This window comes from Protopterus annectens, chromosome 4.part0, assembly GCF_019279795.1.
Source record: "Protopterus annectens isolate FY-2018-M chromosome 4.part0, PAN1.0, whole genome shotgun sequence".
In the NCBI taxonomy this organism is placed as follows: Eukaryota; Metazoa; Chordata; order Ceratodontiformes; family Protopteridae; genus Protopterus; species Protopterus annectens.
In genome coordinates this window covers 254212243-254235872 of record NC_056733.1, presented here as the reverse complement: position 1 = coordinate 254235872, position 23630 = coordinate 254212243, and the positions used below count along the sequence as shown (strand labels likewise).

Below are 23630 nucleotides of genomic sequence, written 5' to 3'. Positions count from 1 at the left end.
GCCATCCTGGAGAAAGGACAACATTATACTGACAAGGTGTAAAGAATCTTAAGACAAAATGGCCTTGGACTTCTTTGAAATAACTGCACTCCACAAAAAATGTGTATATGCTTATTCCAACAGGCAAATCAACATCTCTCTCTCTTTTACACTGATTTCTTTTTCCAAATAGAAAGATGTGCTCCTTTTATGAAGTATATTTGTCTTTGTTCAAGGTCTTAATCTTGTTAAACAGTCAAATGCATCAACATAAATCTCTCTCTCATTTTGTGCTATGGGGGAAAATTAAGATGTTTCTGTTGGGCGGTCTGCAATATTAATGTGGCTTGTCACATGGAATAGATAGATTTGAACATGGAAGTGCTAGTGTTAAAAGATGAACAAATAATGCCGTGAAAGAAATGTTAAGCACACCATATTGTCTTTTTTATTTTACAGGTGGGGAAGGCTGCTATGGTCACCTTGTATCCCGTGGAGAATGTGCAGAATTGTCTGACCCATCGCCCACCACTGGTTGTGTTTTTTCTCTGTCTTCTGACTATTGCATCTGCTTTTATCGCTTTTGCAGTTTATGTTGAAACTCATGCAGTCCGTGACCCTGACGTTGAACAGGTAATGAAAGAAGACATTTGTTGTGTGACTGAGTCAACATTTTACTCCTCTGTCATATCTGCAAGTACCAGCATAGCCAGCTGGAGTTTTGTAAAGAATGAAATGTCTTTTGAATATCAAACTGATTTGTATAAGATGCTTGTGTTAAAAATGTATTAGAAGTTTGTCATTCGTATATCAAACTGAATTAGGGAACAGTACATTCTCCTGGATTCAGTCAAGAATAGTGAAGCTTAGTTTAGAGTGTGTGTGTTTTTCTTTACTTGTCGGTGTCTTTCCATCAATGTTAATTTCCTTTTTTTCTATGATTTGAACTCTGTGATTTACTGTAAAATTATATTCAATATTTTCACGTTCTTTTATTATTAAATATACTTAAAACTTTTATTGTGGCTAGTCCTTTTAAAAAGTATCTAACCTTTGAGAGTACTTGTATTTGATGACAATATGTGGGCCACTCCAGAAGGCCTAGCTGTCTTGGTCAACTACTGTCTTTTATATTAGTATTAATATTGTACCATATAATTGTGTACCTTTTGTAAGAACTTTATAATAACTGATTGGTTGCAGTGACTCTACCTTATAGTCTGGGCAAAGCTGGTAGTGCAGGTAATCTGTGCCAGCCTTTCCCAGGTGTTTGTGTTATTGTGTGTCAGCTACTTGGGGCAGGAACATGAAGCACTGGGTTCACAAAGTGGATGACTTGGCTTGGACACACTGCTGACGACCTAACCCTACAGCTGTTCTAGTGGGGAGTCTTATTGGGGACCTGGAGGGAGACCGATATAGAGACATCCAGACCCCAGGCTGAGTGTATTCCCTGTGTGCTCGTAAGGGAAATTGTGTTTGTAGCTAGGTCTGCATCTGGAAATACTGAGTATGTTCTTGGTTGTAGTTTAAATTTGGTGGCTTTTGCAGTGCCCGCCCCACTGTAGATTTGATCTAGGACACTCCCCCCAGTCCCATCTCTTTACCGCGTTCTACATAATAAACCCTTTCTGCACTTGCTTTTAGTCCTTTTTAATTTAATTACATTTTTTTCAAACCGTGTGTGGACTAATATTGCTACATACTTAAGTATGCCAGCTTGCACTGCACGTGAATTGTTTTTTACTACTGTTTTTGCTACTTTTCTAAAAAAAAAAAAAAAATTGTAAGCCTGTTTCCTACCTTTCCTGTAATTAGTGTTCCAGATACAGATTTGCTGTATCCAGGACTGTTTGTAAGCTTCTGAGCCCCCCAAGCCCTTCTGTGTTGGAGGGAAGCCTTCTAGCGTATCAGTGGGAGTGGTAAGCATTAGGTAACCTGTCTACCACATAGGGAGTGGTTCTGGCCCAGAATTTGTAGTTATTGGCCATTTGGGCGGTCTTCCATCTCTCTCAACTTTCTAATTTGAAGGCCTGTATTTGCACTTGTTTTTGTCCTGTAACTCCTGGGCCCATCTCATTTGCTCGCTCAAAAAAAAAAAAATTATCTGCTTTTTTACTGTATTTGTGTTTTTTCCTACTTTATTTTGCTTTTGCGTCATCTTAAAAGTACTCAGTTGTATTTATTACTGCTTGGTGTAACTCATTCTAAGCCTTTTAGTTTAAGCACTTGGACTTCAGACCAGTTGTTTTACATTAAGAAGGTTTGTGGTCTGCACTGTAGTGGCAGAACAGGTAGCTTACATTCTTCTAAGTTGGGAACTGCTGATTGAGGGCTCAGTGTCTGTTATTCTAAAAGTGTATTAATTCTGGTTTAAGCACCTGGGCTTCAGGCCAGTTATTTTACATTGAGGGCTCGTGGTCTGCACTCTTGTGGGAGGAGAGGCTGGGCTCTGCCCTTCTGAGCTGGGAATTTCTGGTTAAAGGCTTATAGTGCCTGCATATTTGAATTGCTTCTTACTGAAATTTGTACACCTTGTTTGCTGTAGCATAGACTAGATCCAGGCCTGCTGAATCTAGCTTTGTTTGTATAACTTGAGCACTAATCCAGGCATTCTTTAAAGTATTCAATTGTATTTATTACTGCTTGGTAGTAACTTGATTAAAGTGTAGCTATCATTCTAAGTCTTTTGGATTAAGCACTTGGGCTTCAGACCAGTTGTTTTACATTAGGAAGGTTTGTGGCCTGCACTGTGGTGGCAGGACAGGTAGCTTACATCCTTCTAAGTTGGGAACTGCTGATTGAGGGCTCAGTGTCTGTTATTCTAAAAGTGTATTAGTTCTGGTTTAAGCACTTGGGCTTCAGGCCAGTTATTTTACATTAAGAAGGTTCGTGGTCTGCACTCTTGTGGGAGGAGAGGCTGGACTCTGCCCTTCTGAGCTGGCAATTTCTGGTTAAAGACTTCTAGTGCCTGCATATTTGAACTGTTACTTACTGAAATTGGTACACCTTGTTTACTGTAGCATAGACTAGATCCAGGCCTGCTGAATCTAGCTTTGTTTGTATGCTTGTTATTTCCCTGAAACGCTAATTCCACCTAAAACTTGGCTTTTCAGCGCTTCTGTGGATCCCTATTGATATCTGCATTGCTTACTGTACTTATTTCCTTGTTTCACTTGAAAGAAAGTTACTGTTTGTCGTTTTTGCATTTAAGTTACCTGTAACACATGGCATTTAAGTTACCTGGCACTTGCTCACTAAAGCAATTATATCAGTCGGCACTAAAAAATTAAAAGCACTACACCTCACAAACTCCCCTTGAGGACCTTGTTCCCCATTGACCCTTTTTTCAATTATAAAGGAATTCCCAATACTATTCTAGCATGTCCAAAGGTCAGTTGTCAATCTCCTCTCCGGTCCAGCTGGTGAATCTGGGAATCTTGAAGCAATGTTACAACTGCCTCATGTACACAGACAACCCTCTCCTCCTCCCAACAAATTCCAACACATGTGAGAGATGCAACCATATAGCCAAACTTGAGGCTAAGCTCTCTCAACTCAGTACTGGCGTAACCAGTCAGGAGGAGAAGGAAACCACACTCACTACAATTCCAGTCTCACATAGAGCTACCACGACAGCAAACCAAACACATAAGCACACAAAAACATACTCGGAGGCTCTAAATAAAAATCTGCCTAAGCAGCAGAGACCTCTAAAGCAGACACCAAGCAACTGCTACCCCAATAGCTCACAAAGCCAGTGTGCCGAACAGTCACAACCCTTAAGGCTAAACAACACACCTGATACACTTGTAATAGGTGACTCTATCATCAGGCACACTGACATCCTGCTCACCAGGCTGAACAAGGAGAAGGTCACGGTGAGCTGCCTGTCGGGCGCTAGGATCCGCCACATAACACAAGCACTCAGGTCACTCAAAGGCAAGTACAAATATGACTCAGTCATTGTCCATGCTGGTGTGAATGATCTGAGATGTACCTCCCTGGACTACATGAAAAGAGACATAGAGGAGCTCTCTGAGCATGTAGCCCAGGCCGGTATGACCCTGACCTTGAGTAGCATCTTACCCTCACCAAGAATGATGCCACAGTATGAAGACAAGATGATCAATTTCAACAATTGGCTTAGGTATTGGTGTCATTCAAAGGGGATCCAATGTCTGTCAGCCTGGGATGACATGCTCGACAAGCCATGATGCTTCACTAGGGACGGCTTGCACCTGTCACCCCTGGGCTTTTGGATGTTGGCAAAGGCTCTTGCTAACCCCATAGTGCCTTTTTTAGACGAGGCTCAAAAGATAAACCCACCTCCATAGGTATCACAAGGGATAAGAAACTAAGAGTAATGCTACTCGACGCCAGAAGTCAAAACCTCAAGATGTACGCACTCGAAACTGTCCTTAACATGGAGAACATCGATATCTGTGCAGTAACAGAAACTTGGTTCAAGGCTCCCGAGAGCACCCCAGTACTACCAGGTTATACATCATACCATGCTTTTCGGCCCCAAAACTTGGACCGAACCACAAAAGGAGGGGGGAGTATCAATATTCGTCAAAGATACCCACACCTCCAGGTTGGTGGCACAGCACGAAGCATCAGAGACTATCCATGTGCAACTATCAGTGGGTAAAACTGCCTTCCAGTTTATAGCCTGCTACAGACCACGCTGCCAAACCCAGGAACCCCACTTGGCCTTCCTGAGAACACTGGAAAATAGGAAGGTCTCTCCAAACACCATTATATTGGGCGACTTCAACTACCCAAACATAAACTGGGAGCATTATTCTATCTCCAACACCCTAGCCCAAAGGTTCCTAGAATTTATAAACTCAAATGATATGGAACAACTTGTTATCACTCCCACAAGGGGGAAAATATACTGGACCTGATCATCACCAACATGGGGACTCTATGCTGTAGACCAGAAGTGTATCCCTCACTGGTAAGATCAGACCATAAACTAATCTCATTGGATATTCGCATCCCGACCCCACCCCCTGCCCAGAAAACCACAGTGAAAAACTTCTCCAAAGCAAATTTCACACTCCTCAAAACCGAGGTGGAATCCTTCAAAGCCCCCGGGCCTCTGGGAAATATGGCCCAGACCGCAGAATCCTTTATAAACACATTCTATGAACACCTTCATGAATGTATGGATCATGCAATCCCAAATAAAACCAAGACCCAATCCTCCAAAGGCAGACGTCCTGACTGGTGGACCCCAGCCATAAACAAACTATACAATAGAAGAAGGAAGCTACTACATGATAGAGCAAAATCTCAAAAAGGGAAGGCGTGTCTGATCAGTATTAGCAAAAAACTACGGGCACTCATAAAATCGTCTAAGGCCAGCCTCGAGATAAAAATTGCACAGGACACTAAGGATAATCACAAGGCTTTCTTTAGTTATGTTAGGAACATGGGTGGGAATTCCCAGATATGCTCAGAATTAGTCCAAAATGACAAAAAAATACACCGAACCCACAGACATTGCCAACATCCTAGCTGACAGGTTCAGCGCAACCCCCCCCCACCAAAAGGGCAAATATCTATCCCAGCAAAGTGCTACCCCCCTGATATCTCAGATGCTCAAGGTAAGAGCCGCCCTCTCCAAAGCAAAAAACACAGCATCAGTGGGACCAGACGGTGTCCCGGGCTGCGTCCTACATGAACTCCAAGAAGAGCTAAACCCAAACATAATACTACTGTTCAATCTCAGCCTTACTACAGGATATGTACCCAAAGAGTGGCATACAGCAACAGTGGTCCCTCTCCACAAAGGTGGTGCCTCAATGGATCCTTGAAACTATTGCCCCATAAGACTGACTAGCTTGGTCTGCAAAGCTATGGAAAGGATCATCATGGACCTCATAAATAAAGATATTGGGGACCTACAGACACTGGATCCTACCCAGTTAGACTTTGTTAAGGGCAGATCCTGCCTCTTAAACCTGGTTGATTTCTTTGAAACAGTCACCAAGGCCGTTGACGAGGGGAAGGTGGTCCACACAGCCTACCTGGACCTCACAAAAGCCTTCGATACAATACCCCACTCAGGCATTATAGATAGGGGATAACCCCTATGTCACTAGATGGGTTGCAAACTGGCTCAAGGACAGAACCCACATGGTTAGAATTGCTGGAGCCATGTCAGACTTCAAACCAGTTACAAGTGGCGTCCCACAAGGCTCAGTCCTGGGACCTCTCTTTTTCGGTATATATTTCTCGGAAGTACAGGCCAACATGGAAGGACTGTGGCTGACCAAGTTCGCAGATGACTGCAAACTGGGTGCCATAATAGACTCTCCAGCTGACACAAGCATCCTCCAAAAGGGCCTCATAGAAACAGACAACTGGTGCCAGAGCCATGGCCTCAAGCTAAACGCCAAAAAGTGTATAGTCATCCACTTTGGCAAAAACAAAGTGCCCACAAATTACTACATAGGTGGTAATCCATTAAGTACAGAAGAAGTAATTAGGGACCTGGGGACCCAAGTTGATAGCAATCTCTCATTTGACAACCACGTGGCCAAAGTGGTTAGAAAAACATTTTATATAGCCCACCTAATCCACATCTAGATCAGGAGAGGTCATCGTGCCTCTTTACTCATCCCTCATCAGGCCCATAATTGAGTACAATACCCCTTTTGAGATTTACCTTGCCAGACACCTGCAGCAACTGGAAAGACCCCAAAAGTACCTCACCAAGAGGATCAAAGGGCTCAAACAGATGCCATATGCTGCCCGGTTAAAGAAACTCCAGCTCTACTCAGTGGCATACCGCCTGCTCAGAGGCGATCTGTGCCTGATGTATAAAGCCATGTCCAACCCGGAATTAATGGACATGCTGCACCTCAGAAAATACAAATCCCATCGAGCTACGTGCTCGAGAGACTTGAACCTCAGCACCGAAATAAATAGGACATGCTGGAGGGACAGATTCATAACCCAGAGGCTTTCTTCACTCTGGAATAAAATCCCATTCCAGGTTAGGCAGAGTCCCTCATTTCCTCTGTTCAAGAGGAATCTTGATAAGTGGATGGGAGATCGTAGGTTTACTCCGGGTATCACTTCTGTGTCACTGTTCGACAGAGGCACAGTATACTAACCTCAAAAAAGGGCATAGCAAAATTAATTTAAAATGGGTGGCGAAAGCCAAACACACTGGCTAGGCTTATAAATGCCCTAGGACAGATGGCCTAGTATGAACCTATGTCCATTTGTATTCGAAGTGCATGTTCCTCTCCAGTGTCATTGGTGAGGGTTCTGGCTCCTTGATTACTGGCCCAGCTTGGGAACGTTGCATATTGTTTGCCAGTGGTGGCCATCACATATTGTTTGCCAGCGGTGGGATCATCACATGCTCATGCATTGTTGAGCAGTGGTGTGGATATTCAATTCCTGTAGCCTGTAAGCAGTTGTCATTAAAGGTGTACACTCTGCAGCCACACGGTAGACATTCAAAGTTCCATATCACAGTAATTTTATTTATTTACTTTGTTAGCTTAGTTATGCAGGAAGACCAGGCAAGGATGTCCGCAGAGGATTATAGCAAACTGACAAAGAACCACTTGGCTGAGATGTGCCATCCAAAGGACTGGTGCATGCCAGCCTGACTAAATGGGAAATGATTGCAGCCTTATTCACAGCTACAGTACAGACCAACAACCAGGAGGATAACCAGTCTGTTGATGGGGACTTGCAGCTCTCAGAAACAGGGCAGTTCTGCTTTTTCTCAGAGGACTTAAACACCTGTCTGGCGTTAGAGACTTGAACTGGAGGCCAAACGGCTGGAATTAGAATCAGCAGAGCAAATGTGGCATTTGGAGGCTGAAGAAAGAGACTAAGACTTCTGCAAGCTGAAGAAAATGAGAGGCAGAGGCTACATGAAAAGGAAATGCTGACTCTTCACCAGGGTCATAGAAGTAAATGGGAAAGGAGTAACCATACCCCAGCAGCAATAAAGGTCAGTAAACATGTTCCCGAATACCAAGAAGGTGGTGATTTTGATAGTTTTAGTGTGTGTGTGTGTGTGTGTGTGTGTGTGTGTGTGTGTGTGTGTGTGTGTGTGTGTGTGTGTGTGCGTGTGTGCATATATATATATATATATATATATATCTATATAGAAAGAGTGTAATGTTGACCAAGGGCTCTTGGTACGGTTCCTAACCACCTTACTCCATGGTAAAGCTTTAACTGCTATTTCTAAATTGTGTGATACTGACTGTTTAGATTATGATAAAATTAAGCACTGTTTATTACATTGGTAAAACACCTGAAGCATACAGAAAAAAGTTTTGTCAGCACAGACGCAAAGCAGGTGAAAGTGTATGTGATAATACTGCTGAACTAAGCACTTGTTTTCATAGTTGGGTGAGTGGGTGACGGGTCACCACTTTTTAAGGGCTGGCACCTTTTGTTGAGGGAACAAGCCCTTAGCATTTTGCCTGAGGACATGAGAATCTGGCTGGCAGACAGGGAATGCAACTCTGTAAATGAAATGTTGGGGGAAAGTGGGATCTATACCTAGCAAGCAGGATATCACTGCACAGGAAAGGGATACCCTGTGCTGCACATGGATATAGGGGAGCCCATTATGGGCAGCCTAAACTGCCCCAACAGAGTTTACCAGTAACAGGGGAAGCCACTAGTTAAGGTACATGGCCAGGAACAAGGGTTAAATGTTTTAAATGTAACCAGTAGGGCCATGTAGCATATAGATGTCCAGGGAGGCAAGACTGGGAAGCCAGCAAGTGGGAATAACAGAATGCCTGTGGTAAGTTGTCTGGAGAAAATAGGGGTACCAAACTACTAGTAGCATTTATATTCAATCATGGTGGATGGAAAACAGGCCACTGCCAAGACAGAGAGCTTTGGACATAACCATTGTGAAGCCTGCGGTGGTTTAAAGAGGAGCAGTACTTGCTTGGGCAGTTCATTCTAGTCAGAGCTTTAGGAGGGATCCCATTCCAACTGCCTTTGGCCAGGGTTCACTTTGACTAGGAGGGTGGATAGGACGCAATCAAGTAAGTGTGTTTGAGGGGGTTTATGTCAGTAGACCAAACGTTCACTTACTTGACTTTCGTATTATAGAGAGAAAAGGCAGACAACCGCATAACACTGATGTCCCGGAACACCAACATTCTACTGTAGGTAAGTAATCGCTTGGCCACCCTGTTGAAATTTGTCCCTTACCCCTGTGGTAGTGCGATCTCTGAGTTGGTATGTTTAGTTAGGGGGGTGTGGGGGGCACAGCCCCCACATGGATGGGTTTAATTTCCTTCTGTCTTTTTTTTTTTTTTTTCAGGATGGCCAAGCAGTTATTTACCTGGAGTGGGAAGTCAGAGTTCCAGGATGTGTGTGTTATGCAGTTGTCTGCTTTTTTGTGTCTGTAATATGAAAGTAGGGTAAGTCAATGTTCAGTCTACTAAAGTAGACCTATTTGAGAATATCCCTGAAGATGTCTTGGTAAAGAATGTTTTTGATAATGCAGTACCTTGTGCACATGCAGTGATCCGCGGTCAGGCTTGGAGACAGGCCTGTGGGTCTGGTAACCTGGGGGCAACCCAAACAGACTGCACATCTGAAGCCAGGACTGGTGATGTGGATACTTCAGAGATGGAGCTACTTTGTAGCAGTGATACTGAAGGTGAGCCACAGCTGCTGGTGGGTACTGATGTTCCTTTGGACAGAGTGACTGCAAGTGTAGAGGTGAGTGGTAGTACCCAGGCTGACAGTGAGGCACCATTGTCAAAGAATACCAGACTTCCTGTGGAAGAGTTACAAAGACATTTGACAGCTCAGCTCTCAGACCCTACACTTAGAGGCTTGAAGGAGTTGGCTAGCAGGCACCCAATTCTCACGAAAATGAGGAATCTGTATACTGGAACAAAGGGTTGCTGTATAGTGTTGACCCCTGAGGGAGGGCTAGAAGGTGAGGTGATACAACAGGTGGTAGTGTGAGGCTGCCAGCCCAGCTATCTGGAATTTTGTAAATCATGTCACTTGTGAATATTAATATTATCCATAGGCTTGTCTTACAAATGTAAGAGAACCATATGTTATGTGGATATTAAACTAGTGGTGCAGAAGTTTGTGTTGAACGTCATGTTATGTACTGGGCTTCAAGAATGTATCCACCGTGTACCCTACTGGAAATGATCAGAAATGTATATACCTGTGCAAATGTATGTTTTGGGAGTATATTTGGAACATACAGAGTTAACTTGCAAACCTTCAAGGAAATAAGTTGAAAAGCAAAGAGTTTTACGACTGTGTTTCAGTGCAGCAAGCAGACACTATGTCTACAGCTAGAGGTTTTCCTGTTGTCTGGAAGCGGAAATAATTACTAGGTTTTAAATGTTAAATTGTTAATTGTTTTACGACTTCCAGTTTTAGGCTAACTTCTGAGAGACAAGTCTTTTTCACAGTGAAATGTTAAATTCTGTTGGTATCCGTTTAGCCTGGGAATTGAAGGCAGGTGACAAATAGTGATGTCATCCAGCTGACCCAGCAGTAGTGTGTATTATTAATTTAATAACTATCTCAGAGAATGAGTCTGTGGATTTTGTATTTGTCGTTGACCTAGAAACATCCTCTCATCAGCACTTCTGCTTTGCTAATAGTAAGTACTTGATTACAGTAATCTGTCTTAGAGATAGATATGAATGTAGTAAGATTAGTATAGATATTTTCTCTTTGAGACTGTCCTGCAATGTTGTTTTAAAATATTTCTTGTGATTCTGAACTCTGTCACTGTGCTGAGTTATTATTGTACTGTGCTTTTATTATTAAATATATGGAAACGTTTTAATTGTGGCTGGTTTGTTTAGCGATATTTAAGCTCTTGTAGTACTTGCATATGTATTTGGTGACGCTATATAGGCAGCTCCAGTAGCCTTGCTGTTGGTCACACTTACATTACACAGTAAGAATGGGCACCCTTTGGTAAGGGCCTTAAAAGTAGTTAACAGCTGGTTGGTGGTACTGATTACTACCTTATAAGTCTGGGCAGAAGGCGGCATAGCTAGTAAACCTGTGCCAGCCTTCCTCAGGAGTGTCTGTGTGTTTGTATATAAATCAAATCTCAAAGTGTGTGTGTGTGTTAGCTACTTGGGCAGGTACACGAAGCACTAGTTGGACAGAGAGGGTGCTGGAGGTTTTGGCTTGACCACTCAGCTGAGATCTTAACCCTGTAACTGTGCCAGTGGGGACTCATATTGGGGATCTGGAGAGAGAGGGAGAAACCAGCCCCAGACTGACTGTGATCTCTGTGTGCTCTTAAAGGAAATTGTACTTTACTGTGTGTGTACTTGTCATCCTCCCAATGTGCACATCACTCACTGATGCTGGTGGTGAGGATTGAGGCTCCTTCATTACTGGGCCAGTGCCGGGGTGTCACATATTGTTTGGCAGTGGTGGGATAGCCACATCACCTATTAATTGGTTGACTGTGGTGAGATAGTCACATCACATATTGATTGGCTTGTAGTGGTGTGGATATTGAATTCCTGTAGCTGTGTACAGTGGTCACTGAAGGTGTTTTTGTACTCTAAACTAGCCATGCAGTGAACATTCATATCACAATTATTTTATTTATTTATTTATTTATTTAACTTAGTCAGGGAGAGCAGGCAAGCATGTCAGCAGAGTATGACGAGCTGATGAGGACCCAGTTGGCTGAGATGTGCCATGCTAAAGGACTGGTGCATGGCAACCTGACTAAAGCAAACATGATTGCAGCTTTAGTCACAGCTGTATCAGAGAAGAACAACCAGGTGGATAATCAGACTGGCTATGGAGATGTGCAACTTTCAGAAAATCCTCAGCCTTTCCACAGAGGACTTCAACACTGGAGTTAGAGATTTGAGTTGAAGATCAAACATTTGGAAATAGAAACAGCAGAGGGACTGAGACATCTGAAGGCTGAGGAGAATGAGAAACTGCAACATCTGGAAGCTGAGGAGAAGGAGAAGCAGAGAGAACATGAAAAGGAGATGCTGACTCTTCGCCAGATTCATGGAGGGAATGGGGAAGGGAGTAACCAAACCCCAGAAGTAACAAAGGTCAGTAAATTTCTTCCACAATTTGCAGAGGAGGATAATTTTGATAGTTTCATTGATATGTTTGAGAGTGTATGTAAACAGTATAATGTTGACCAAGGGCTCTGGGTAAGATTTCTGACCCCCTTACTCCGTGGTAAAGCTGTAACTGTTCTTTCCAAGCTGTCTGATGCTGTTTACATTATAATGTTGTAAAGAACTGTTTGCTAGAATTTTTTAAGTTAACACTTGAAGCTTATAGGAAAAAGTTTTGTGAGTATAGACACAAGGCAGGTGTATATATGTTGCTGAACTAAGCACTTATTTTGATATGTGGGTGAGTGGATGTCACGTCACCACTTTTGAAAGGCTGGCAGACCTTTTGGTGAAGGAACATGCCCTTAGCACTTTGCCTGAGGACATGAGAATCTGGTTAGCTGATAGACAATGCAATACTGTAGATGAGTTGGGGAAGAAGGGAGACCTATACCTAGCAAGCATGACATCACTGCACAGGAAAGGGACACCCAGTGCTACTCATGGGTCTCAGGGAACCCGTGGTGGGCAGCCCAGACTGCCCCAACAGAGTCTGTCAGTAGCAGGAGAAACCACTAGACCAGATACACATCCAGGACATAGGATTACATGTTTTAAATGCAACCAGTGGGGCCATTTAGCATATAGATGTCCACAGAGGCAAGGTAGGGAACAAAATGTGGGAGAGACAGTAAGTGAGAGTGACAAAATGCCAACAGTAGGTTGTCTTGAGACAACAAGGGTACCAGACTACCACAAAAGGTTATATCCTATCTTAGTGAATGGGAAAGAGGCCATTGCTAAGAGAGAGGCTGCCTCTGACCTAACCATTGTGAAGTCTGTAATGATTACATAGGAGCACTACTTGCTTGGGCAGTGTATTCCAGTTAGAGCTTTAGAGAGGCACCCCATTCCAAATACCTTTGGCTAGGGTTCACCTTGACTGGGAGGGTGGAAAAGGAAGCCAGCAAGTAGGTGTGTTTGCAGATATCCCTGCAGATGTCCTGATAGGGAATGACTTTTGATAATGCAGTACCATGTGTGTATGCAGTTACACGCAGTCCGGCTTTGAGAAACAAGCATGTGGATCTGGTAGCCTGGGAGAGACCCAGACAGACCGCAAACTTGCAGCCAGGACTGGTGAGGTGGTTACTTCAGGGAGGGAGCTACCCTGTAGCAGTGAGACTGAAGGTGAACCACAGCTGCTTCTGGGTACTGGATGTTCCCTTGGACAGAGTGACTGCAAGAGCAGAGGTGAGTAGTACTAGTACCCAGGCTGACAGTGACACACCACTGTTAGAGGATGCCCTACTTCCTATGGAAGGGGAGCTTGGAAGGGTTACTAACAGATAGTTGAGAAAAGTTCAGCTCTCAGATCCTACATTACAAGGTCTGAGGGAGGTAGCTAGTGAGGCATCTGATTCTCAAATGAAGGGGGAATCTGTATACTGAGACAAAGGGTTACTGTATTGAGAGTGGATCCCTGAGGGGAGGGCTAGAGGGTGATTACACTTTTAGCCATAGCCCATGATATTCCCTTTGCAGGTCATTTGGGCATAAAGCATACAAAGAGACGTATTATGCAGAACTTCTATTGGCCTGGGATTTCAGAGATGTAACAGGGTACTGCAGGACCTATGCGCAGTACCAAAAGGTAGGCAAGGCAGGAAACAAGGTGAAAGCTCCTTTGATACCTTTGCCTGTAATTGAGGAGCCATTTCAGAGGGTAGCTGTGGATATTGTGGGGCCTCTGAGTACCCCAAGTTCCACAGGGAAAAAGTATATCCTAGTGGTAGTTTATGCTACCAGGCAGTGGCTCTGTCCTCCATTGAAGTAGAAAAGGTGGCAAATGCTTTGTTGGAGATTGTCAGTCAGTATTTCTTTTGGGGAAATCTAGCCTGCTGAAAGAGGTGCCAATTTCATGTCAGACCTGCTGGCTTGTCTGTGGAAGTACTGTGGGGTGAAGCACCTAAAGGCAATCCCCTACCATCCCCAGACTAATGGTCTTGTTGAGAGGTTAACATCTGCACTCAAGTCCATGCCAAGGGCATTTGCAGAGTAGTTTGAGGGACTGGGACAAATATTTGCCCCACCTGTTTGCTTACAGAGAGGTTCCCCAGGAATCCACAGGTTTTTCACCCTTTGAGTTGTATGGACATAGGGCGAGGGGAACTTTTAGATTTAATTCAAGATGAATGGGAGGGTGAGTGTGTATCTCATAAGGAGTCTATTGTAGCATATGTCCTAAACCTCAGGACAAGGCTTAAGGCACTCATGAGCTTGGCCAAGGAGAGCCTGGCAGAAGCCCAACTGCAGAAAAAGGTCTGGTATGACAGGAATGCCCGAGCTAGAGAGTATGCTGTAGTGCAGCATCTAATGGATGTTCATCGTGTTACACTGCTGCAGTCATCACACTTGGTTATCCTGCCATCAGGCGGTCCCGCAGTCGGCCAGAGTTCCAAAGTCTTGGTCCGGCGTCGGTTGCTGTTGCTTCTTCCCTGACGTCAGTGCGCCAGGGGTATATAATATGCATCCAATGCCATTTTCTTTAGTTTTTCTTGCCCCAGATATCAGGTGCCCCCAAGTAGGTAGGCAATACATATTGCTAATCAAAAATATACATATAAAATAAAAACAATACCTTCAGTTACCAGCAAATACACCCCAAAGGTTGTATAGGATAGAAAGGTATAGATAAGGGTTTACTATCATAAATTCGAAAGTAAAAATAAATAATGTCTTTATTTTCGAATTTATGCATCGAAAATGAACATTTTCGAATAATAATAAACTCGAAAACAAGGGTGTATTGTCGAAAATGTCGCTTGCGACATTTACGGTGATACACAGCACGCCCACCCTTCCCATAATCACCTACCTAACCGAACACACACCTACCTAACCGAACTCAAGTGTGATGACTGCAGCAGTGTGAACACTCGAACATCTACATTAATGGTAGGTACAAAACTGTACTTTCTCATTCCTGTCAAATAGAACAAGCTGCAGGCAGCTTAGGATGGACCCTACAAGCTGGTAAGGAAGTTCAGTAATGTTAACTACATGGGTAGAACTGCTAGGCAGGAGGCAGGTGCACAAATTGTACCATGTTAACATGATGAAACCTTACTATGATACGGAGGTCCTTGTGCTGAGTATTTGCAGTGGATTGCAGGAGGAGTCTGAGGGGAATCTGGTGACTGATCTCAGTGAGGCTTGGACTGACACCTCAGTGGAAGGGGTAGCAGTATCCCAGCAGCTATCCCCTACCCAGATTTGAGAAATCCAAGCAGTGTTACAGGAGTTTGGGGGACATGTTCACTGGGAAACCAGGGTGCACCCACCTGGTGCAGCACCATGTGGATACAGGACCCCAAAGGCCTATTAAGCAGGCCCCTTATAGGGTGCCTGAGAGAGTCAAGCAGACACTTGAGGGAGGAGATGCAGGAAATGTTGGAACTAGAGATAACCCAGGAGTCCATCAGTTCCCTGGGCCTCGCCAGTGGTGCTGGTACCAAAGAAGGATGGCAGCACCAGGTTCTGTGTAGTCTACAGCAAATTCAGTAGTCACAGAGTCTGATGCTTACCCCATGCGTAGGACAGATGAAGCCCTAGAGCAGCTGGGAGGGGATAAGTATCTTCCCACCATTGATCTTTCCAAGGGTTACTATCAGGTGCCCTTGACTCCCACTGCTAGAGCGAGGTCAGCCTTTGTGACTCCTTTTGGCTTGTATGAGTTCACAAAGATGCTCTTGGGGATGAAAAATGCCCCAATGACTTTCCAGAGGCTGGTAGGTCATATCCTAGCAAGATCAGGAGATTTTGCCATTGCTTACCTAGATAATATTGCTCTCTACATTCCTAGCAAGAGCACCTTCAGCATGTCAGGGAGGTGCTGGGAAGACTACAGAGGGCAGGGTTGACCATTATGCCCAGCAAATGTCAGGTGGGTATGGCAGAGGTCTCCTACCTAGGACATAGAGTGGGGAGTGGTAAGATCAAACCAGAACCTGCCAAAGTGGAAGCCATTCAGGCATGGCTTGCACCTGTTACCAAAAAAGCAGGTGAGAGCATTCTTAAGGACAGCAGGGAACTACAGAAAGTTTGTCACCAATTATAGTACCTTAGCTGCTCCCTTCACAGATCTGACAAGGACAAACAGGCCAGATAAGGGAGTGTGGACCACAGCATGTGAGCAGGCATTCCATAAGCTTAAATGAGCTTTGGGAGGACCCCCTGTGTTAACCATTTCAGATTACAGCAAATAATTTGTTGTGCAGGTGGATGCTTCTAAAAATGAGTGTGGGGGCTGTACTTAGCCAGGTTTCCTTAGAGGGAGAGGAGCACCCAGTGGTATGTCTCAGCCATAGACTCCAACCCAGGGAGGACTGTTAAGCAGCTGTAGAAAAAGAATGTCTAACCATAGTATGGGCACTGCAGAAACTTCAGCCTTGTCTGTATGGAAGGAAATTCACTGTAATTGCAGACCACAGTCCCTTAACATGACTACATAGAGCCAGCCAGCAAAATGCCAAGTTGTTAAGGTTAGTTTTGCAGGCATATGATATGATAGTACAGCAATGTAGTGGGGTTAACAATGTCAGCGCAGAAGGGCTCTCAAGACAGGAAATGGGGTAGCATATTCCCAGGGATTCACTTTAGAACATCGAAAGGCCATAGCATTTAAATTCAAAACACTGAGACCAAAATCTTGAAAATTCAAAACACTGAAAACTCAAAACATTGAATCCCATAACATTGAAAATACATACGAAATCAACATTTAATATATGCCAACACAACTACATACAGAAACAAAAAACAAACCATATTACACATACCATAACTAGCGGGGCAAACACTCCCTGCACTCCCCCATGTGGGGGGCTGTGCCCCCACACCCCCTGCTACTTAAATACATCACCTCCGAGATTGCACTACACAGAACAAAACTGCAAACATACCATTCTGCACTCCATGACTGCCTGTTTAAATTGTAAAAATAACTATTCTCAACCTTCTATTAAAAACACTACTTCACCATTAAAACATTACACATTACTATATATATATATCTCCAGCACTTACTGGAGTTTCATAGGTAACCTCAGTCATGTTCCCTTAGTTGTTATACTACAACATAACACATCCTAGTGTAGTGTGATCTTAGATTTTACAAAGACAAATTTCAGAGTATTGAGTATTCTGTTTGGGGACCTGACTAGAAAGACTGCTCATGTATTTCATCTTGCCTTGCCCATGTAAGTTATTAAGGGACAGATGAAATTATCTTTGAGTCAGGAATATAGTGAGGCTTAGTTTAGAGTGTTTTTGTTTGATTCTGTCCATCAATGTTAATTTCAATATTTTCTGTGATTTGAACTCTGTGGTTTACTGTAAATATATATTCAATATTTTCATGTTTATTATTAAATATATTTAAAACATTTATTGTGGCTGGTCCTTGTACAAAGTATCTTATATTTTGAGAGTACTTTTATTGATTTGGTGACAATGTGTGGGCCACTGCCGAAGGCCCAGCTCTCTTGGTTAACTACTATCATTTGTATTAGTATTAATATTGCACCATATAATTGGATACCATTACTAAGAGCCTTATAGTGACTGACTGGTGGCAGTGAATCTACCATATAATCTGGGCAAACCTGGTAGAGTGGGTAATCTGTGCCAACCTTAACCGGGTGTGTGTATGTGAAAATGAAATCTTAAGGAGTGTGTGTGTCAGCTACTTGGGGCAGGGACACTAAGCACTGGGTTCACAGAGGGTGCTGGAGGACTTGGCTTGGACATTCAGCTAGGGACCTAACCCTACAACTGTACCAGTGGGGAGTGTTATTGAGGACCTGGAGGGAGACAGATGTAGAGACATCAGTCCCTGGGCTGTGTGTGTTCCCTGTGTGCTCTTAAGGGAAATTGTGCTTGATGCAGAGGTCTGCTTCTAGAAATACTGAACGTATCCATTTGTATTCCAAGTGCATGTCCCTCTCCAGTGTCAGTGGTGAGGATTCAGGCTCCATTACTGGCCCAGTGTGGGGATGTCACATATTGGTAGAAGTGGTAGGCATCACAGCCTCATTACAACCATCCAGCAGATGTACTGTATATGGCTATCAGCCACACTTTGCTTAATGTATGCGCTTGTAGCAGATTAGAGGAAACTGGAGATGCTGTTCTTACTGTTTTCTCCAAAGTGTTGAAAGGGGGGCTTAGACAAGTAGGTTTGCAGCACTGGTGTGTCTTATGGTAGTTGGGTAAGATGATTTAATTCTGGAGTTTCTTCAGTAACACTTTCCAATCCTTAACCCCAGAATATGCATTTGGCAATGGTTTTGAGAATTGTATATCACATTGATGGCAGAAGGCAGCAATAAGCCTGTTTAGTCTGCTTTAAATGCATTTAGCATTCTACCTGTCTACTATTCTTGCTTTTCCCATCACTGTTTCAGTACTTATCTATGCCCTTTTGAGACCTTTGCATTTCCTTTTGATTTCCTATTTTGGTAGTCTTTTCCATTGATTTTTTCCCTTTCCATGAAGGAATACTTTGATATGTAAATTCCTCCGTTGTGCTGCCTGTGTCCATTCCTTCACTCCATCCTTTCTGTTAAGGGTGAACACTTCACCTATCTCTAAGACGATGTGCACTTTTTATTCACAGTGGTATTTCAGATCTCTGAGATGAGTTGATGCTTCTCTGCCCTAGTTGCATCCTTTTTCTTCCACACTTTAGATCTTTCTGGTGGTTTTCTTTTGGACTTCTTACAGCAGCTTAATGTCCATTTCCTTGTAATGGCCTCCAGAGCTGCATACATTAATGACAGTGTGCCTTGAGCAGGGTCTTATTGAATAGGAGTGATTTATTTTTTTTTTCTTAAGCATCTAGAATCCTCCCCCCCAAAAAATATATATATCCACCACCACACTTTGCCAGCTGCTGTTACTGCCCTCGCACTCTGTTCTTTTTGGTCCAACCCATGTGGGATCAGCATCACCTAGTTCCTTTTCCTGTTCTGTTATCAGTTCCACCCCTCATAACTGATGCATTACTCCAAGGTTGCTGTTAGTCTACAGTAAAAACTTGTATTCATCTGCATAAAATCTAAAGTACTGTCTTTCTGCCTTCTTGGCCAGACTTTCCAGAGCCTTCTTTAGATTTTTTCCCTTCCTTAACTATTTATTGCATCTCTGTGTCATAAGTGAAGAAGTTGATCCTGTTTTCTCTCTCAAACATACTGAAGGTATTGGACCCAAGAATAACACCCATAGTATTCCACTTGGTTATCTTTCTTTACTGTTGATATTGTGCCTCACACTGCAACCCTCTTTGTCCTACCCTTCAGCATTGCAGCAGTAGTTTTCCTTAGCATTTGTCCTGTCACCAACTTCTTAATTTTGCTTGGTAGCCACATAGGTTCATAAATTACTGGCTTAAGGGTATTTACAAGTCTAGCCAATGTAACCCAGTTTTACCCAATATATGGCCCCTAGGGGCAAGAGATTTAATGGATTTGTGCCTGTGCATTGACTGTCTTACAGATTGCCGCTGTCCATAAGGGACATGGCACTACCACAGGTGTGAATTTGTGATTCCCCATCCATTGATTCAAATTGCATTTGAAGAGGGCCAGGGAGGGGTTCTGCTTAATGTGAATAGGAAGCCTGTTCCAAAGAAGGGGCAAATTCTGAAACGCACATCTGTGTCTCCAGCATGTTTTGTTTGAGTCGCTGACTAAGTTTAGATCGGTTGATCCTTGTGCTGTTTGACTTATGGATGTTTAGCAACTCCATCCGGGCTGGATTTGTGAATGCTTTGTAGGTCAGGCATGGGTCACCTCTTAATAGTCTGTAGGCGAAAGAGTAAAGGGCTAGGGCTTTTAGTTTATCTGCACAGCTCATGTTTACACCCCGTGTTTTCTTTGTGAGGAACCTCTAAGGTTGCTCCAGTTGCTGTACGTGTCTAGTCAAGTACATGCCAAATGGCACACTGTACTCTGTTATTAGACTAATGAGGGGCTGAGTAGAGTAGGACTATAATTTCCATGGATCTGGAGTCCTATAGATCTGGACCCCATACCTTAAGTCATGCCACATAAAAGGATTTCCTCACCACTGTGGACACATGGCAGTCCAAGTTCAGGTACCTAGATCTCACACCTTGGAGTCCACTTTAAGGGGCATGTTATTGATGATGTCATTTCCAGGAGTCTTTGACTTCCCAAAAAGTACAATGATGCATTTTTTGCATTTAGATTAGGGCCATGGTTTTGGCACCAGTCATTTTGACTGATCTAGACCCTCCTTGAATGATCTACATCATTGTGGGATTCAGTAATTGCCCTCAGCTTGCAGTTTTTTTTTCAGACTTTGTCTTCTAGAGACCTTCTACATTTGCCTTGACTTCTGAGCTCTGTGGCACACCCCTAGTAACTGGCCTCTTGCTGGATCTGGATTTACCCACTTTAACCACATGTCCTGTCTGTGAGACAGTTGGTTATACATTTGTTGATGTAGGGATTTATGCCCAGATGTTCTTCATTCCACATTGCTGCAGTCCTAACTATTGGGTAGTCCGCTGTCCCAGTCGGCCCGAATACCAAAGTATATGGCTGACGTCGGTCAAGGCGCATTAGACTGACGTCAGTACGTCAGGGTACTAATGCGCATGACCGACATCATATCCTCAGTCTTTTTTGCCGCATGGTCCGATGCAGAAGCAGTTTTGCGAGTGCAGGTTGGCGTTCTGAAAGTTTCTGAAGTCAGAGTTTCAGACCGAATCAAAGTTGGCTAAGTACCCCGTTGGGGAATATTTTGGTTTTTTCTTGCCTCAGTATTTAACCGGATGTCAGAAAAAGTGAATAACTGTATTTCTTGTGGGAAACAGATACCTCATAGGGATTACCATACTTTGTGTATACCTTGTTTAGGGCCTGAGCACGGCGTTGTTGGATGCCGCTCTTGTGCTAGATTTAATAAACGCACTATTAAGAGAAGGTTAGACTGTGCCAGGTTAGTTTTGGGAAGCGTTGTAATTATAAAATGCCGCCGGATGCTCCGCGCCGCTTCGCCAAAAAGCGCAAGGACAAAGCAGCAAAGCCTAGAGTGGAAGAACCGACAGTCCCGGACGTCGGTTCTTTAGAAGGCTCAGTGGAGCCGGAGGTTCTGCCAGGAGTTTCTTTGGAGTCTCAGGAGAGACTTTACTGTTACAGGATGTGTCCTCTCAGGAAGTAGGCCAGGCTGAAGGGGCTTCTCAGGTGGCTGTTCTTCCCTCTCTTCCTAAGGTGGTTAGAGCCTCCCTTCTGTTTCCAAGGCCTCTTTGAGAGGCAGGCCAAGTTTAGCTTCAGTGGGGGTTTCTCCTACTGCTTCAGGGTCCTTGCCTAAGAAACATATGCTTAAAATGGCAGAGGATTTGATTACTATGATTAGAGGTTCTATGCCCCCTTCTGATAAGAGGCCTAGGGTGGAACCTGAGTTTGAGAGTTTTGAGCAATGTTCGAGGCTTCTGAGTCTTGACTGAAGACTTGCAGGAGTATCCTCCTTATTCTGATTCTGATGTGGATGATTCTTCTCCTTCAGCTTCTCCTCCTGAGGATTTTTCATTTTCAGAGACTCTGCATTCCATGAGGGAGCATTTTAAATGGGAAGGTCAAGATTTCTCTGATTCCAGGAAGAGGCTTAGGGAATTCTTGTTTTACCCCAGCATAGGCCTTTAGCTATACCTCCTGTTTTGAATGTGGTGGAAGATGTTTTGCAGAGGCTTCCTGAATCCTGATTCTTTGCCTCCTGCCCCAGTTAAACCGGATAGGTACTATAGGGTGCCTGAAGCTCATAAGTATCTTTTAAGAGTCCTAGGGCAGACCCGAAACTGTCTCTCAGGGGCCTAAAGGTGTGAAGGCTTCTGTTGTTAAAAATCCTGTTCCTCCTGATAAAGAGGCAAGGGCTTTGGATAGATGGGGAAAGAAAGTGTATACTTCTTCCACTTTAGCCATGAGGGCGTTGAATTGTCAGTTTCACATGTTAAAATATCAGAATTATCTCCTTTCACAATTGAAATCTAAGGTGGATGCTCTGGCAGAAGGTATTGAGTGTAAAGAGTTGCAGGATTTAGTTCATGTGTCTGAACAGGTGGGTAAGCATTCCTTGCAGTGTGGTTTTGATGCTGTGCAGGCCTCCTCGAGGGTGGCTGCCACTGGTTCTGTTCTTCGAGGCACGCATGGTTGAGGGATCAGAATTTAGCTGAGCATGTTAAAACAAGGATTCTGGATGCTCCTTTACAATCTGATGTGTTGTTTGGTTCGCCTGTGGAAGCAGTTTTAAAGAAAATGGAGGACAAGGCTAAGTCTATGCAAACTGTTAAGGATTTTTGCAGGTGCAGCCTCCAAGTTTAGTAGAAATTGGCCTACTAAGGGATGGACATATCCTGCTTATGATTCCCAGTCTAGGGGTAGGTCTAGACGTGGTAGGGGCAGAGCTCAAGGTTCTTTTAGGCCTAGAACAGGGAGTTCACCTGCTCAGACTTCTGGTGAGGGCAGGGGTCAGTCCTTTCGTAAACAGACCCAATGACCTACCTTTTCAGCTGCCAGTACATTCTCGCCTGGCAGCACCTTTGGGAGGAAGGCTGGCTCTTTTCAAAGAAAATTGGGATTTAATTACCCAAGACAGATGGGTTTTGGATATCATTCACCACGGTTACAGGTTTTATTTCCATACCTTGCCTCCTTTCAAAGGCATGCCAGACATTCCTCCTCTTCAAAGAAAAGAGGCTCACAAGCAAATTTCTCTGTTGCTCCAAATAGGGGCCATTCAGCCAGTTCCTGTGCCAGAAAGGGACCTAGGATTTTATTCTCGCCTATTCCTAGTACCGAAGAAGGGGAACACGTGGAGACCAATTTTGGATTTATCTATCCTCAACACTTATCTGGACATTCCCAAGTTCAAAATGTTGACGTTACAACAGCTTTTACCTCTGCTGGGCAAAGATCACTGGATGGTAACTTTAGATCTCAAGGAAGCTTACCTTCATGTGCCTATCAGACTAAGTTGCAGGAAGTATCTGCGTTTTCGAGCTGGAAATTCTTATTATCAGTTCTCTGCATTGCCCTTTGGCTTATCTACTGCGCCCAGAGTATTCACAAAGGTTCTGGCTCCAGTGATAGCTTACTTCAGGCTAAAAGGAATTCAAATCTATCCTTACTTGGACGACTGCCTGATTCTGGCTCAAGAAAAGGAAGACCTTTACAGCATTTGGAATTTGTGATAGCAGTGCTAAGATGCCTAGGGTATTCTGTGAACGAAATAAAGTCCAGTCTAGTACCCTCTCAAGACATGTGCTTTCTGGGTGTGAGACTGAATACAGCAGCCCAGATGGCCTTTTAACCCCGGACAAACAAAAGAATCTTTCCAGTTACTTCCATCAACTATCTCTTCAGTCCGGGCTGACTGCAAGGACAGTCCTTCAAGCCTTAGGGTTCATGGCATCTTGTATTCTGGTGCTTCCCAATGCCAAACTGCATATGAGGAAGCTGCAATGGT

At 43.8% G+C, this 23630-nt stretch overlaps 1 protein-coding gene across 3 annotated transcripts in view; it reads left to right on the top strand.

The window, feature by feature from the left end:
* Window positions 1-23630, top strand: part of LOC122799289 (transmembrane protein 248-like) — a 665932-nt gene that overhangs the window by 80897 nt on the left and 561405 nt on the right. For all 3 annotated transcript variants that reach the window (XM_044068247.1, XM_044068249.1, XM_044068248.1), the window contains exon 2: window positions 439-612. In XM_044068247.1, coding sequence (XP_043924182.1) covers window positions 454-612 — 159 coding nt within the window. In that variant the 5' untranslated portion in view covers window positions 439-453. The remainder of the gene's footprint in view (window positions 1-438; window positions 613-23630) is intronic.